The sequence below is a fragment of the Chelonoidis abingdonii genome, unplaced genomic scaffold (genome assembly GCF_003597395.2).
Source record: "Chelonoidis abingdonii isolate Lonesome George unplaced genomic scaffold, CheloAbing_2.0 scaffold0024, whole genome shotgun sequence".
Classification (NCBI taxonomy): Eukaryota; Metazoa; Chordata; order Testudines; family Testudinidae; genus Chelonoidis; species Chelonoidis abingdonii.
The window spans coordinates 18-14,935 of NW_027424285.1; the positions used below are offsets into that span (position 1 = coordinate 18).

Consider the following 14,918-nt stretch of genomic DNA (forward strand, 5'->3'; position numbering starts at 1 on the left):
GGGCGGGGGGTGAGTCAGCGGGGAGGGGGCGCGAGGACCCTGGTTCCTGTGTGCCGGGTGGGTTGTTTTCAGGATATTTTCCATGTGTAGCATGCGTGCCTCAGTTTCCCCGACGTGCTACACGAAGAACGAGGGGGAGGGGCAGGCAGCTGTGTAGAAGGCTCCAGAGATCCAAGGAAACTGAGGCACGTGCTGTCTGAACCCCCCACTTCATCCCACCCTCGTCCGTCGGGGCTCTCAGGAGCTCCGGCCCCTCGAGTGTGGGCACCACCAGGGCGTTCGGCTTGATGGCTGCCCTGAGCTGGCACCGTGGGCGCTTTGTCAGTCTCTGGTGCCCCTGGGATGAGACAGGTCAGAGGAGCAAATCCCCAGGCCTTCGTCTCGGCTCGTTCGCCAGGGGTGTCTTATACGCCAATTTCGGGTCCGGCCTGTGGGCATCGTGAGTATATCAGGCCTGGCACCCGGGTGGGCATGCAGGGCAGGGGTCTCAGGAGCACGGGTTGGCGTGATCCAGGGATACCCAATGGTTAGAGCACCGCATGGCGTGGCTGGAGGGATCTGGCAATGGGTGCTGACCATCTCAGGTGGGTGAGAACTCAGGCATCCTGAGGACCTGGCTTCACTTCCTCTCTTCCCTTGTCTCCTGCCTTCCTTCTCCAGATCCCACCCCATCTCCCCCTTCCCTGCCCACCCCATGGCACCCCACCAGTCCTGTCTGCTGCTCATCCTGCTGGCCTCCTGGCCACCACCGGGCTCCTCCGAGACCCGCTACCAGCCTGGGGACCCCGTCGTGCTCTATGTCAACAAGGTGGGACCCTACCACAACCCCCAGGAGACCTACCATTACTACCAGCTGCCCGTGTGCTCTCCGGAAAAGATCCGTCACAAGAGCCTGAGCCTCGGGGAGGTCCTGGACGGGGACCGCATGGCCGAGTCCATGTATCAGATCCGCTTCCGAGAGAGCGTCGAGAAGACGGTCCTGTGCGTGAAGACGCTCACATTGGATCAGGTAGACTGGGCCCGGACGCCTGGGTCCCATCCCTGGATCAAGGAGGGCGAGCGTGGGTCGCTGGGTTTAGAGCAGGAGCTAGCTTCAGGAACAGGGCCTAGGAGCTCAGATCAGAGCCAGGACTCCTGGGTTCTGTCCCTGGCTCTGGGAGGGGAGTGGGGTCTAGTCATTAGAGCGTGGGGGCCTGGGAGCCAGGTCTCCTGGGGTATGTACCCAGCTCTTGGATGGGAGTGGGAGCTAGTGGGTGGGGACTGGGAGCCAGGACTCCAGGGTTCTGTCCGCAGCTCTGGGAGGGGAGTGGGGTCTAGTGGGAAAGACCAGGAGGGGCTGGGTGCCAGGACTCCTGGGTCCTACGCCGTCTGTTTCCCGGCAGGTGGAGCGCCTGCGGCAAGCCATTGAGGAGCTGTACTACTTTGAGTTCGTGGTGGACGACATCCCGCTGCGAGGGTTCGTGGGGTACATGGAGGAGAGCGGCTTTCTGCCCCACAGCCACAAGATCGGGCTGTGGACCCACCTGGACTTCCACCTGGAGTGGAATGGCGACCGCATCATCTATGCCAATGTCAGCGTGCGGGACGTCAAGCCGCACAGCTTGGATGACGTCCATGGGCCTGGCCCCCTCTCCCTGACCTACACCTACAGTGTCCGTTGGTCTGAGACGGCCTCAGAGCGGCGGGGGGAGCGGCGGGGCCGGGGAGATGATGGGGGCTTCTTCCCCCGCACCTTGGAGATCCACTGGCTCTCCATCATCAACTCCATGGTGCTGGTCTTTCTTCTGGTGGGCTTCGTGGTGGTCATCCTCATGCGAGTGCTGAAGAACGACCTGGCCCGGTACAACCTGGACGAAGAAGCTTCCTCCTCCTCCTCCGGGGACGACTTTGACCAGGGCGACAACGGCTGGAAGATCATCCACACCGATGTCTTCCGCTTCCCGCCCTGCCGCAGCCTCCTCTGCGCCGTCCTGGGCGTGGGCAGCCAGTTCCTGGCACTGGGCACCGGCATCATCGCCATGGCCCTGCTGGGCATGTTCAATGTCCACCGGCACGGTGCCATCAACTCCGCTGCCATCCTGCTCTACGCCCTGACCTGCTGCATCTCCGGCTACGTCTCCAGCAACTTCTACCGGCAGGTCGGGGGTGAGCGCTGGGTCTGGAACATTGTGTTGACCACCAGCCTCTTCTCCGGTGAGGCCCTGGAGCCCCCCATCTCTGCCCAGGTTCCCCGGGGGGTACTCTTGCCCAGGGTAGGCGGGTTGGGTGCGCCGGGTGGGTCTGTGTGGTCTCCTCTGTTTCTTCAAAGTGCCTTTGGCCCCTCACCACTAGGGCAAAATGTGTAGAGTCTCTATGGCCTCCTAGGGGTGATAGGTTGCGCCTCTCTGGTCCCTCTAGGGAGGTCTCTATGATTCCAGTGGGAAGCAGAGGGAGTCTCTCTGGTCCCCCTTTGGAAGCCCCTTGGTCCCCTGGAGGAGGTGCTCTGAGTCTCTCTGGTCCCCCTTGGCGAGACTCTGTGGTCCCTTGGGGAAGATGGTCTGGGTCTCTCTGGTACCCCTTGGGGATACTCTGTGGTCCCTTAGGGAAGATAGTCTTGGTCTCTTTGGTCCCTCTGATCTGCCCCCTATCCTCCCAGCCCCCTTCTTCGTGACGTGGAGCGTGGTGAATTCGGTGCACTGGGCCAATGGCTCAACACAGGCCCTGCCGGCCACCACCATCCTGCTGCTGCTGATGGTCTGGCTGCTGGTGGGCTTCCCCCTCACCGTTATCGGGGGCATCTTCGGCAAGAACCGGGCCGGCCCTTTCGCCGCACCCTGCCGCACCAAGAACATCGCCCGCGAAATCCCACCACAGCCCTGGTACAAGGCCACGCTGGTGCACATGACCATCGGGGGCTTCCTGCCCTTCAGGTGAGCCCCACCCTCCCGCTTTCTGTGTGCCTGCCACCTCACTTCCTGCCCATCCAGTGAGCACCCCCTCCTCTTCCTGTCTGCCATGCTGTCCATAGGAGGTGCCACTGATTCCTGTCTCACTCCTCCCTACCACTTCCAACCTCATGGGTTGGCACTTTTGTTTTCCTGCTTCCTCTTACCTAGACAGTCATGTAACTTTCTCCCGAGGATGCCACTTCCTGTCTTGCCCTTCACCTCTCCGGCCAGCCTATTTGAGCCCCCAAACAGTGGGATCCCACCTCTGCCCCCCAGCTGACCCTGTCTCTCTTTTATCCTCCAGTGCCATCTCTGTGGAGCTCTACTACATTTTTGCCACGGTGTGGGGCCGGGAGCAGTACACCCTCTACGGCATCCTCTTCTTTGTCTTCGCCATCTTGCTGAGCGTAGGCGCCTGCATCTCCATCGCCCTCACCTATTTCCAGCTCTCAGGCGAGGACTACCGCTGGTGGTGGCGCTCAGTGCTTAGCGCCGGCTCCACCGGCGTCTTCATCTTCCTCTACTCCGTCTTCTACTACTCGCGCCGCTCCAACATGTCGGGTGCGGTGCAGACCGTGGAGTTCTTCGGCTACTCCCTTCTCACCGGCTACGTCTTCTTCCTCATGTTGGGCACCGTCTCCTTCTTCGCCTCGCTCAAGTTTATTCGCTACATCTACGTCAACCTCAAGATGGACTGAGAGACCCTCTCCAGTTGGCCAGCCACTATGGCCAACTGGTGTGCACGGTTAAATATGACTTCCCTTTAAGATCTCTCTCATTGGCTGGGGCTTCTTTGGAGTTCCCTTCCCATTGGCCATGATGCTTGGCCAGCTGGTGGATAAAGATGGCGCTCTTAAAGATCTCTTCTCTCATTGGCTGTAATGTCTGGCCAGTCAGCAGCTATGGATCCTCCAAAGAGCTCCCCTTCCATTGGCTGGGACTGTTAAAGAGCTCCCCTCCCATTGATCAAGATGTTCAGCCAATCGGCCAGCATGGTAAAAGATGGCGACCCTAAAAAGTGCCCCTCCCATTGACTGGGACCATTAAGGATCTTACCCTCCTATTGGCTGAAATGTCTGGCCAGTCACAGGGCACCATTAAAGTTTGCCCTACCTCCCTCATTGCCCTTCATTGAGTAGGGTGATCAGCTGACTGACCAGTTCACTGCCAGTGGGTGGGCAGCACTAAAGTTCTCACGGGGATGGGGGACCAGCTACTCCACTCCTATTGGTCAGGATAACTGGCCAATCAGGTGATGGGAATGGACTGACTGGCCAAGGGCGGGGCCGGTCTGACAGATCAAGACTCACCCTTGAGGGGGGCGATGGGTCAAGGTGTCCAGTTCCCTGGATCCCTGTGAGATTCCCTCCGGGGGGGGTAAAGCTTGGAAGTGGATCCCTCCCAAAGGGGGACGCACAGGCAGATCCCATGTGAGGCTGCAAGTAGATCCCCATGTGAGATCCCTGCATGTGGTTGCGGCAGACTGGATCCCTGGTGGATCTGCTGGATTCATGTGGGGTTGAGAATGGATCCATGGTGGAAGTGGCTCCACTGCAGTCAGCTGGCTCCTCTCTTGGGGATGGGCCCCCACAGATGGCTGGATCTCCCTGGTAGGATGCTAGCAGAGGGAGGCCAAATTCCTTGTGGGGCTGGGAGCAGATCCTATTATGAGATCCCTGGTGGGGAGGAGTAGATCCACCATGGGCAATTGGCTGGATCCCTGGGGGCTTCCCCAGATCAACTGGATTCCATGTGGAGCTGGCAGTAGATACTCCCCCCATGGCAAGCAGGATTGCCTAGTAAGATCCCCTCTTGGTGGCACAGATCACAGGGGATCAGGATCTAGTGGGGATGGCAAAGTATCCCAGAGACCTCAGCGGGGAGGGGCTATACCCCACAACCCCCCCACCCCCATTGCTGGCTGCGTGCAGACACCTGTAGTGCTATTGATATATATATATAGGGGGGCTCGTGGGTAGTGGGGGGGGACTGGAGCGATTGATTATTTTATTTTTATTTGATTTGGTTGGTTCTGATTATTTCTTTTTACAGATCTCGGAATAAACTTTGTTAATAAAAATTAGCGAGGGGGTGTCTATAGAACCCAGGAGTCCTGGGTCCCGCCTCCCCTCCCAGAGCCAAGGATAGAACACAGGGGTCTAACCACTGGCTGCTGCTCCCCTCCCTGGGCCAGGGAGAGAACCCAGAAGTCCCAGCTCCCTGACCCTACTCCTCTCCCAGAGCCAGGGAGAGAACCTGGCTCCTGCACCCTCCGCTTTAACCCACTAGACCCCACTCCCCTCCCAGAGCCAGGGAGAGAACCCAGGAGTCCTGGCTCCCAGCCCCCACTCCCCTCCCAGAGCCAGGGAGAGAACCCAGGAGTCCTGTGCCTCCCATCCCCACCCCCACCCCCCGCTCTTAACACCAGCCCCACTTTTCCCATCCCAGAGCCAGGAGACCCAGGAGTCCTGGCTACCCAGCTGTGCTGCGCGCAAGGGTTAACCCCCGGCCTTTCCCGGGGCTGCGTCTCAGTCTTCCTGGGCCACGGAGGGGCGGGGGCAAAGACAGGGGGGGGGGGGGGGGGGGGGGGGGCGGGGGGGGGGGGGGCGGGGCCTTGGGCGCTCTGTCTTCGGAAGCCGGCGGTTATCGTCTGCTCCCCACGGCGCTGTGCGGGGACTCGCTGGCTGCTGAGCCCCGGCCCTCCCCCTGCAGGCCTCGCTGCCCCCATTGCAGCCCCCCGCCCCCCCCCGTCCGAGCCCCCCACTTGCAGGGCCCCTCCCCCGCTGTGTCCCCCCGTCCCCCGATGGAGCCCGGCCAGCTGGGCCGGGTCCTGTCCGACCTGCTGCAGCCGGACAACGCCCTGATCAGCAGGTTGGGGGGACGAACCAGGAGTCGGGGGTGGGAGGGGAGCTGACTGAGGTTATGGCGGTGTGAGTAAGGGGATGCTGTGGGGCGGGGCCTGGGGGAGGCTGGCCATCGCGTGGGGAGGGCGGGTATTCGGGAAAGGAGGGTTGAGGGCGGCTGAATACCGAGTTGGGGGGCAGGGGATCCTGCCCCCCCAAACAATCTCTGCTCCCACCCCAGGCCACGGTCCCAGCTGCGTGAGGCCTTCAGACTACCCCGAGGGTGCTGCCCCAGCTTGCCACGCGACTGACAGGGCGCCCCCAGACCCCCAAGGTGAGTGCCCCCCCCATTCCCCTAGGGATCCCCATCCCCTTGGTCTGACTCCCTGCCCCTGTAGGGGAGCTCCCCTACCTCTTGCCATCCCCTGTCTGACACCCCACCCTCTGCCCCCAGACCGGCAGCTGGCAGCGTGGCTCTTGCGCCGGCGTCTCACCATACACTGGCGGAAGCTGAACCCGAGGAGGCAGGAAGCTGGTGCTGGGGCGTGAGGGGGTTCCCCCCATCCCTGTCTGCATGGGCGCTAGGGTTTCAGCATGCATAACCCCACCCCCACCTCTCTCTCTCAGAACTGAAGAACTGGTTTCTGGGAGCCCTGCCCAGAGGAAGCAGATGTGAGTGTGTTGGTGGGCAGTTCCTCCCCCCACCGCCCCAACAGTCCCCTCCACAGCCCTCCCCCCTTCCTCAGCCAGCAGGAAATGGAAGGATTGGGGAGGCCTTTCCTGCCCCTCCCCCCTGCGTCCCTGCAGCCCCAGGACCCCCTGTCCCATCCCCCCCAGCTCCCACTGCCCCATCCCTGCAACCCCCAGAGCCCTTGACCCCCATTCCTCTTGCAATTCCAAACAGTGTTGGGTGTCCTGCAAACCTCTCTCCTGGGTCCCCCCTCTATCCAACATGCCCCCGACCCATGTCTCCCCCCCCAGGCACCAGGTCTCGGTGGGCCCTGTGGGCCCAGCTGCAGCGCTGCTCCTGCTGCATCAGGGGTTTGGAGCGCTGCCCCAGACTCCTGCCAGCTCATCCCAGCAGGGGGTGACGCGGCCCCGCACCCCACCACCCGAGTAAAGGGGGGGGCTCTGGGGTTCGCGGCAGGGCCAGGCCAGGGCTGTTCTCTCAAAGCCCGAACCACCGAGTCGACGGAGCTGCTGGTTCTGGGGCCGCGTGGGGGGCTCTGATCTGGGAGTCCAGCTGGAATGAGCGTGAAGGGAGGCATCAGGGGACTGTTGATGCCGGAGGGTGCGGAGGGCGGATTAGGCTGGGGGGCTGTGATTTGGGGAGTGGGTTAGAGTGGGCTGTGATGGGGTGGCAGGGTGGCGGGGGTTAGGTGGGGGCTGTAGATTTGGCGGAGTGGTTAGCTGGGCTGTTGATTGGGTGGAGGTCGTGGGCAGGGTAGGTGAGGGGCTGTCATTGGGGATTGGTAGGTGGGGCTCTGACCCACAGGGTCTCCCTTCCCTGCCTTCCCGGTCAGGATCTCACTGTGGTTGCTGAGTCGGCATGGAGTTGGACCCGAGGCCTTTGCCCCCCACTACCACCGCCCTCTGCCGTCTCATTCCAACAGCGCCTGGCCAGCGCGCCAGCCAGGGGCGCTTCTACTACGCGCCTGCGGGGCGCTGGCGGCCATGGCTGCTGGTCTGGGCTCCGGACCACTGGTGAGGCCCAGCCCGCTGAGCCCCTACCTTCCCCGTTTTATGCACCCCTGAGCCCCTGCCTTGGCCCACCATCCCTCCTGAGCCCCTACCTTCACCCGTGCACACCTGAGCCCCTGCCTGGCCCCACCATCCCCCTGAGCCCCCTACCTTCCCTGTGCACCCTTGACGCCCCTACCTTCCCTGTGCACCCCTGAGCCCCCTGCCTGGCTTCCACCATCCCCCGACCCCCTTACCTTCCCCAGTGCACCCTGAGCCCTCTGCTGGCCCCACCATCCCCTTTGAGCCCCCTACGCTTCCCTGTGCACCCCTGAGACCCTGCCGGCCCCACCATCCCCCTCAGCCTCCCTACCTTCCCCGTGCACCCCTGAGCCCTCTACCTGGCCCACCATTCCCCCTAGAGCCCCCTACCTTCCCCATTCCCTCTGAGCCCCCTGCCTAGCCCCAGCCATCCCCCTGAGCCCCCTATCTTCCCTGTGCACCCCTGAGCCCTGCCTGCCTCACCATCCCCCTGAGCCCCTACCTTCCCCGTGCACCCCTGAGCCCTGCCTGGCCTCACCATCCCACTGAGCCCCTCCTTCCCTGTGCACCCCTGAGCCCCTTGCCTGGCCCACCATCCCCCTTGCCAGCCCCCTACCTTCCCTCGTGCACCCTGGAGACCCTGCCTGCGCCCCACCATCCCCCTGAAGCCTCCTACCTTCCCCGTTTGGCACCCCTGAGCCCCTACCGGCCCCACCATCCCCCTGAGCCCCCTTACCTCCCCATTCACCTCTGAGCCCCTGCCTGGCCCTCACCATCCCCCTGGAGCCCCCTACCTTCCCTGTGCACTCCTGAGCCCCTGCCTAGCCCCACCTATCCCCCTGAGCCCCTCTACTATGCCCGTGCACCCTGAGACCCGCCTGGCCCACCATCCCCCTGAGCCCTACCTACCTTCCCTGTTGCACCCCTGCCGCTACCTGGCCCCACCATCCCCCTGAGCCCCTACTTCCCCATTCACCTCTGAGAAACCCCTGCTGGCCCCACCATTCCCCCTGGAGCCCCCTTTACACTTCCCTTGCACCCCTCCATGAGCCCGCCGTAGCCCCACCATGCCCCCTGACCCCCTACCTTCCCTGTGCACCCCCCCATGAGCTCCCTGCCTGGCCTCCATCCCCCTGGAGCCCGCCTACCTTCCCTGTGCACCCCTGAGCCTCTGCCTGCCTCACCATCCCCCGAGCCCCCTACCTCCCCGTGCACCCCTGAGCCCCTGCCTGGCCCCACCATCCCCCTGTTGAGCCCCTACCTTCCCCGTGCACCCTGAGAGCCCCTGGCCTGGCCCCCATCCCCCTGAGCCCTGGCCTGGCCCGGCTCCACTATCCACCTGAGCCCCCCACCTTCCCCACACCTCCCTGAGCCCCTGCCTGGCCCCACCATCCCCCTGAGCCCCCTACCTTCCCCGTGCACCCCTGAGCCTCTGCCTGACCCCACCATCCCCCTGAGCCCTGGCCTGGCCCGGCTCCACTATCCACCTGAGCCCCCCACCTTCCTCACACCTCCCTGAGCCCCTGCCTGGCCCCACCATCCCCCTGAGCCTCCCACCTTTCCCATGCACCCTTGAGTGCCTGCCTGGACCTACCATTCCCCTGAGTCCCCCATCTTCCCCATGCGCCCCTGAGCCCCATCCCGTCCCCCCAAGCCCCCTGCTTGCCACCGCCTTCCCCACGTACTCCCTGCTCGCCCTGCCTTCACCACGCGCCCCAGAGCCCCTCAGCAACTCCACACACCCCAGAATTCACCATTCCTCCTGAGCCCCTCACCAGAGCCCCCGGACTTCCTATCTGTCCCCCACTGTGCCCTGTTCCCCAGAACCCACCAATCCCCCAACCCCCATACCCCTTTCCCTCTATCCCCTGACTCGCCCAGCCATTCCCTTCAAGAGATGGGGGGGATCCCTTTGTCTCAGGGGTTCCCCCTCATCCTGTCTCTGTCTCCACCCCCAGACTCTCATGCGCTCCCTGGTCCCGAAGGTTATCTCGGCCGTCAGGCAGCTGATTCCTGTTAACGAGGTGAAGGGGAGGTTATTGGGAGGGCACTGGCATGGGGGAGGGGCTGGGGGGGTTATGTGGCATGTCGAGGCCCCCTGACCTGGGTGTGTCCGCCCCCCCCAGGTGCACGCCAGCGAAGCCATGGAGGTTTTTGACGAGCTGATGGAGAGTGAGGTCTCAGTCATTGTCCAGCATCTCTCTGACGTTGTTGGCTTCTGCCTGGAGGTGAGCCGGGGAACCCAGGCATTTGGGTGGCCGTGAGCCCCTTCCCCCTCCGCAGGGGGACCCAGGCATCCGGGCAACTCCCTGAACGCACACGCAGCTTCACAGGGTTACAGAGATTCCTTCTGGGGAACCCAGGCATCCGGGCAATTCCATGAGCCCCATTCCCCCAGCGGGGAACCCAGGTGTCCGGGCACTGCCAACGATTGCTCCTCTCCCTAGGTGGCGTCGAACCGGGCGCTGGGGGACGCACTGCGGGTGAAGGCGCTTTCTACCCTCAGCTTCCTCATCAAACTGCGGGGCAAGGTAGGTGGGCCGGGGGGCTCAGGGGGATGAGGATTGGGGTTCGGGGAGTGCTGGCTGGCTGGGAGGAACAAGGGGGGGGCCGGCTGGCATAGGGGCGGGCTCAGGGCTCAGGTTCTACCCCCCGCAGGCTGTGCTGAAGCAGCGGCTGCTGCCACCCGTGCTGGACGCCCTGTTCCCCATCCTGAGTGCGGAGCCCCCCCTGGGACAGCTGGACGCCGAGGACCAGGAGAGCGAGGACGAGGGGGATGAGGCCCAGACCCCCAAACATGTGGCTGCCCAGGTAAGCGCCCCAATACCCCCCCGCACTGGGGGTGGACTGAGGAGCCTGGGGAGGGGGGGCCCCTTGCTGGTATGGGGGAGGAATCCAGAGCCATTGCCTCCCTCATCACCCTCATTTCTCCCCCCAGGTGATCGACATGCTGGCCCTGCACCTGCCCCCTGAGAAACTCTTCCCCCAGCTGGTGAGTGCCTGGGGGGCGGGACTGTAGCTGGGGGCAAGGCCTGTGGCTGGCTGGAGGGCAGGGGTGGGGTGGGGCTGACGGGCTGTGGACAGGCTCTGTGGCTGGTGGTGGGGTGGGCCAGTGACATGGCAGGAGTGGGACCAGCTGGGGGTAGGGCTGGGGCAGGCTGGCTGGGGGCGCGGATTCGGGGTGTCGACAGCTATGGTGCCCTCGTCCGTATTGTTGTAAAGGGAAGTTGCTTTTTCCGAAGTTAATAGGAAGCTGTTTGGCAAACGCCGCGACCCCCCGTGATAGGGTTCCCCGAGCTGAAAGAAGGCGAGAGGAGAGAGAGAAGTGTGACCTCTACTGGACCCCCAGGGTCCGCTCCTCGTGTTCTCCCCCCAGCCAGGGCGGCGCGGTGAGCTGTCCGGAGCCAGCGTCACCCAGACTCTCACGAGTTTCTCCAGAGCATAGTAGGGCCTTGGGCCAGGGTGATTTGGCCCCCGTTTGCCCGGAGCTCCACCCCCCGCCGTGATAGGACAGCAGGCCGGCAGCAGCACCTCCCCGCATAGGCGTGATGTCGGGCTGGGGGTGGTGGGGGACGGTCAGTCCAGAGCCCCCCATCACCCTTACACCGCAGCCCCTTTCATCCACCCAGTCTCCCCAGCCCCGTGACCCTCGCTTACCCAGCCCCCCTCGCCGATTCCAGCCTACCCCTGGGGCCCCTTGCCTTACCCCAAAGTTCCTAGCGCCCCCCAATCCCCCGTGACCTCTACCCATGCCGCCCTCCCGGAGTTCCTGTCACCCCTGGAGTATTTTGGCCCTTCTCCCGGTCCAGCCCCCAATCCCATGACCCTTCAATCATCCCCCCTACCCAGCCCTAATACTGTGACGGTGGGGTTACTCCGCCCTGCCCCGAGCCCCCTCCACATTCACCCCGTGACCCCCACTGTCACGGCCCCAGCCGCCCTGACCTGCGTGTTCTCGAGAACTGTCCCAAGGTGCGAAAGGGCTGGCTCGCCCACACAGGCTCTCAGTCGGGCCAGCGACCTGGCAAATCCCCCCAGCCGGCCTGTAGTCCTGGGAGGGGCAGAAAGGGCCAGTTGAAAAGGCCCCCCAAACAAGCCTGCCTTCCCCATGATCCGGCAATGGCTCTGCGAAGCATGGGTTCCTTGCCTGCCCACAAGGCCCCAGTGGCGATTCCCTTGGGGACACAGGGATACATGTCGTACCAACCCTCTGCTGAGTTCCAGGAGGCCCCCAGAGCAAAATTGACCCCCCCCACAGGATTCAGACCCCCACATGAAGTCAGCGATCAGCACCCCAAGCGTATGCCCCTCCCCACAACAGTCACTTCCCGGGAACCCCACCCTGGTGCGGATTTGCCGTGATATCCCGCACCCTCGGGCCAGCACTGCCCACCTGAGCCGGCCTTTGTGCGCTCGTAGGGCTGGGGCTCCCGCAGGTGTCGGGCTCCAGGTGCGGCAATCTGAGGGAGGGCGATGTCGCGCGACAGAAGAGATTTGTACCCTTTTGCCCCCCGAGCCAGCCACAGACCCCGCGCCATGCCAATGAGCACACGGGCCCCCAGTGCGCCCGCCCGAGCCCCAAGGGCCCCCCCCCCCGCTCCCAGTCCAAGATGGCCACCGCCATATGCCCCCAGCCGCTCACTGCTTCAGCCAGCCCAGGGCCCCGCCTCCTCCACGTCCAGCCATAGCCCCACCCCTGCCCGCCTCACCTCTCCAGCCAAGCCCAGGTCCCCATGGCCCTCTCCAGCCAGCCCACCCATGACCCCAGCCAGCCTGCCTCCCAGCCCTACCCCCAGCTGAGGTCCACCCTGCCAATTGTCACTGGCCCCGCCACCAGCCCAAGGCCCTGTCCATCCCGTCAGCCCCACCCACCCTGCCCTCCAGCCAGCCCAGGCCTTGGCCCCCAGACTACAGTTCCCGCCCCCAGGCACTCACCAGCTCGGGGGCAAGCAGTTTTTCAGGGGCGGTGCGGGCCAGCATGTCGATACCATGGGGGGAGAAATTGAGGGTGATGAGGGAGGCAAATGGCACTGATTGCCTCCCCCTTACCAGCAGGGGCCCCCTGCCGCAGCTCCTGCAGTCCACCCCCAAATGCGGAAAAGAGGGGTATCTGGAGGCGGCTACCTGGGCATGCACATGGTGGGGGTCTTGGGCCTCATCCCCGCTCGTCTCGGCTTCTCCTGAGTCTCGGCGTCCAGCTGTCCCAGGGTGGGCTCGCATCAGGAATGGGAACAGGAGGCGTCCAGGGCACGGGTGGCGAGCAGCCGGCTGCTTCAGCACAGCCTAGCGGGGGGTTACCTTGAGCGGCCTGAGCCCGCCCCTATGCCAGACCCGGCCCCCTTGTTCCTTCCGCCAGCCAGCAACTCCACGAACCAATCCTCATCCCCTGAGCACCCCGGCCCAGCCTACTTGCCCCGCAGTTTTGATGAGGAGCTGGGGTAGAAGCGCCTTCACCCCGCAGGTGCGAGATCCCCCAGGCGCCCGAGTTCGACAGCCACCTTAGGGAGAGGAAGCAATCGTTGGCGTCGGCCCGGACACCTGGGTTCCCCGCTGGGGAAGGGGTCATGGAACTTGCCGGTGCCTTGGGTTCCCAGAGGAATCTCTGTAACCTGTGAAGCTCGGCTGTGCGTATTCAGGAGTTCCCGGATGCGCTGGGGCCCCTGCGGAGGGGGAAGGGGCTCACGGAGCCATCCCAAGATGCCCAGGGGTTCCCCGGCCCTCACCTCGCAAGCAGAAGCCAACAACGGTCAGAGAGAGTGCTGGACAATGACTGAGCCTCACATCTGCCATGCAGCTCGGTCAAAACTCATGGCTGCCTGGGCGTGCACCGTGGGGGGGCGGAACCACCCAGGTCAGGGGGCCGTCACGATGCCAGCGAAACCACCCCCAGGCCCCTCCCCCATGGCGTGCCCTCCGATAACCTCCCCTCACTCGTTAACAGGATCAGACTGCCTGACGGACGAGATAACCTTCAGACCGGCGAGCGCATGAGAGTTCTGATGGGGTGGAGCAGTGACAGGTGGGGGAGCGCCTAGAGACAAAGATCCCCCCGCATCTTGAAGGGAACTGGACTGGGCGAGTCCGGGATAGGGAGAGAAGGATGGTATGGGGAGTTGGGGGATTGGTGGGTTTGGGGAACAGAGGACAGTGACAGATAGAAGTCGAGGGGCTCTGGTGGGGGCTCAGAGGATGGTGAACATTCTTAGTGGGGGTGTGGAGTTAGGCTGATGGGCTCATGGGCGCGATGGGATCCGTGGTAGGAAGGCCGCGGCGAGCAGGAGAATTCGTGGAGGAGGCTGACCGAGGGTAGGCAAGCAGGAGGCTTGGGTGAGACGGGATGGGCTCAGGGCGGCCATGGGGAAGATGCGGGTCAGGGGCAATGGTAGGTCCAGGCGAGGCACTCGGGTGAGCGATGGCGTAAAGGTAGGAGGGCTCAGGGAGGATGGTGGGCCAAAGGGCAGAGCTTCAGGGACTGTGTTGAAGGAAGGTGGAGCGGCTCAGGGTGGCTAGTGGAGCCGGGCCAGGCACATGGCATCAGGGGGGATGGTGCGGGTTCAGCAGAGGATCAGGGGATTGACTTGCGGGAAGGTAGCGGAGTGCAGAAGGGCATGGGTGGGCCAGGCGGGGACTCAGGAAGTGTGGAGAGATAGGCGTTTAAAAAGGTGCTGTAGCGAGCGTCAATGTGCTATAGTGAGCCGTTTTATGTTTGTCAACACGATGTGAGTTTCTCTGGTAAGTGTAGCTTATGCAAAGCACTTAAAGTGGCACATTCCCTACAACATTGCTCTAAAGGGCTGGCAGGCAGTGTGCTCAGTGGAGAGCATGTGCTTAATGCTCTGCGAGACTGGTCCTAAATCTATACCCAAAATCATCAATGTGGTTAAGATTGATATTGCATCGTAACATTGCAACACCCCAGGAGGCCCTGTACTGCGGAAGATACAAATGACAGTTCAGTGTATGATGATCCCGCACAGTGAGCAGGTCATGACGAGCTCTAATTTATTCTATTACAGTCAAATATAGTATTTAAGTCGAGATAAAACAGCGAAGTGGGCGTGAGGATTTTGGTGTAGATGCTTATATAAGGTCGTTTGAAGTTTCAGATCAATAACTCTGGCATTTTTAAATTAAACATTGGACCATGTGTCTGTCATTTTTCCGAGACACCTTTCAACTGCTGTGATAAGATCACCAGGACAAACCCAACTGACCTTCATGGGATGGGTTATGACCTCGGTTCCTAGGTCCGGTGTGCCATGGACCGCTTCCCCATCTAAACTGTCTCTAATGTTCGCAGCACAGATGGAGTGTTCCCTAAGAGAAAGCAGGAACAGTGAAATCCGGGTTTGGAGACACCTCAATCCTAGGTCTCAGCGCAAACGATGATTTAACGCGGAGTTCTATTATCTAATTCTGAGCTTTC

The 14,918-nt window shown here is 62.9% G+C and overlaps 2 protein-coding genes across 2 annotated transcripts; both read left to right on the forward strand.

Moving 5' to 3' along the window:
* Positions 1 to 200: 200 nt before the first annotated feature.
* On the forward strand, positions 201 to 5,007 carry TM9SF1 (transmembrane 9 superfamily member 1). The gene is made up of 4 exons (XM_075061341.1): positions 201 to 1,009; positions 1,383 to 2,193; positions 2,636 to 2,909; positions 3,232 to 5,007. The coding sequence occupies exons 1-4, from the start codon at positions 695 to 697 to the stop codon at positions 3,623 to 3,625; spliced, it is 1,794 nt and encodes a 597-aa protein (XP_074917442.1). The 5' UTR covers positions 201 to 694; the 3' UTR covers positions 3,626 to 5,007.
* Positions 5,008 to 5,730: 723 nt separating this feature from the next.
* LOC116839014 (importin-4-like) lies at positions 5,731 to 10,937 on the forward strand. The gene is made up of 9 exons (XM_075061350.1): positions 5,731 to 5,798; positions 6,752 to 6,886; positions 7,384 to 7,474; positions 9,451 to 9,516; positions 9,619 to 9,720; positions 9,940 to 10,023; positions 10,151 to 10,303; positions 10,431 to 10,484; positions 10,869 to 10,937. The coding sequence occupies exons 1-9, from the start codon at positions 5,731 to 5,733 to the stop codon at positions 10,935 to 10,937; spliced, it is 822 nt and encodes a 273-aa protein (XP_074917451.1).
* Positions 10,938 to 14,918: the final 3,981 nt, after the last annotated feature.

What these genes read in the sequence shown, in the direction of transcription:
- TM9SF1 (XM_075061341.1), top strand. Translation starts at nt 695, where the DNA reads ATGGCACCCCACCAGTCCTGTCTGCTGCTCATCCTGCTGGCCTCCTGG. An exon ending in GACCACCAGCCTCTTCTCCG is followed by an intron (nt 2,194 to 2,635) that starts GTGAGGCCCTGG and finishes CTATCCTCCCAG; the next exon opens with CCCCCTTCTTCGTGACGTGG. An exon ending in GGGGGCTTCCTGCCCTTCAG is followed by an intron (nt 2,910 to 3,231) that starts GTGAGCCCCACC and finishes TTTATCCTCCAG; the next exon opens with TGCCATCTCTGTGGAGCTCT.
- LOC116839014 (XM_075061350.1), top strand. Translation starts at nt 5,731, where the DNA reads ATGGAGCCCGGCCAGCTGGGCCGGGTCCTGTCCGACCTGCTGCAGCCG. An exon ending in CCCCGCACCCCACCACCCGA is followed by an intron (nt 6,887 to 7,383) that starts GTAAAGGGGGGG and finishes TCATTCCAACAG; the next exon opens with CGCCTGGCCAGCGCGCCAGC. An exon ending in TCATCAAACTGCGGGGCAAG is followed by an intron (nt 10,024 to 10,150) that starts GTAGGTGGGCCG and finishes TACCCCCCGCAG; the next exon opens with GCTGTGCTGAAGCAGCGGCT.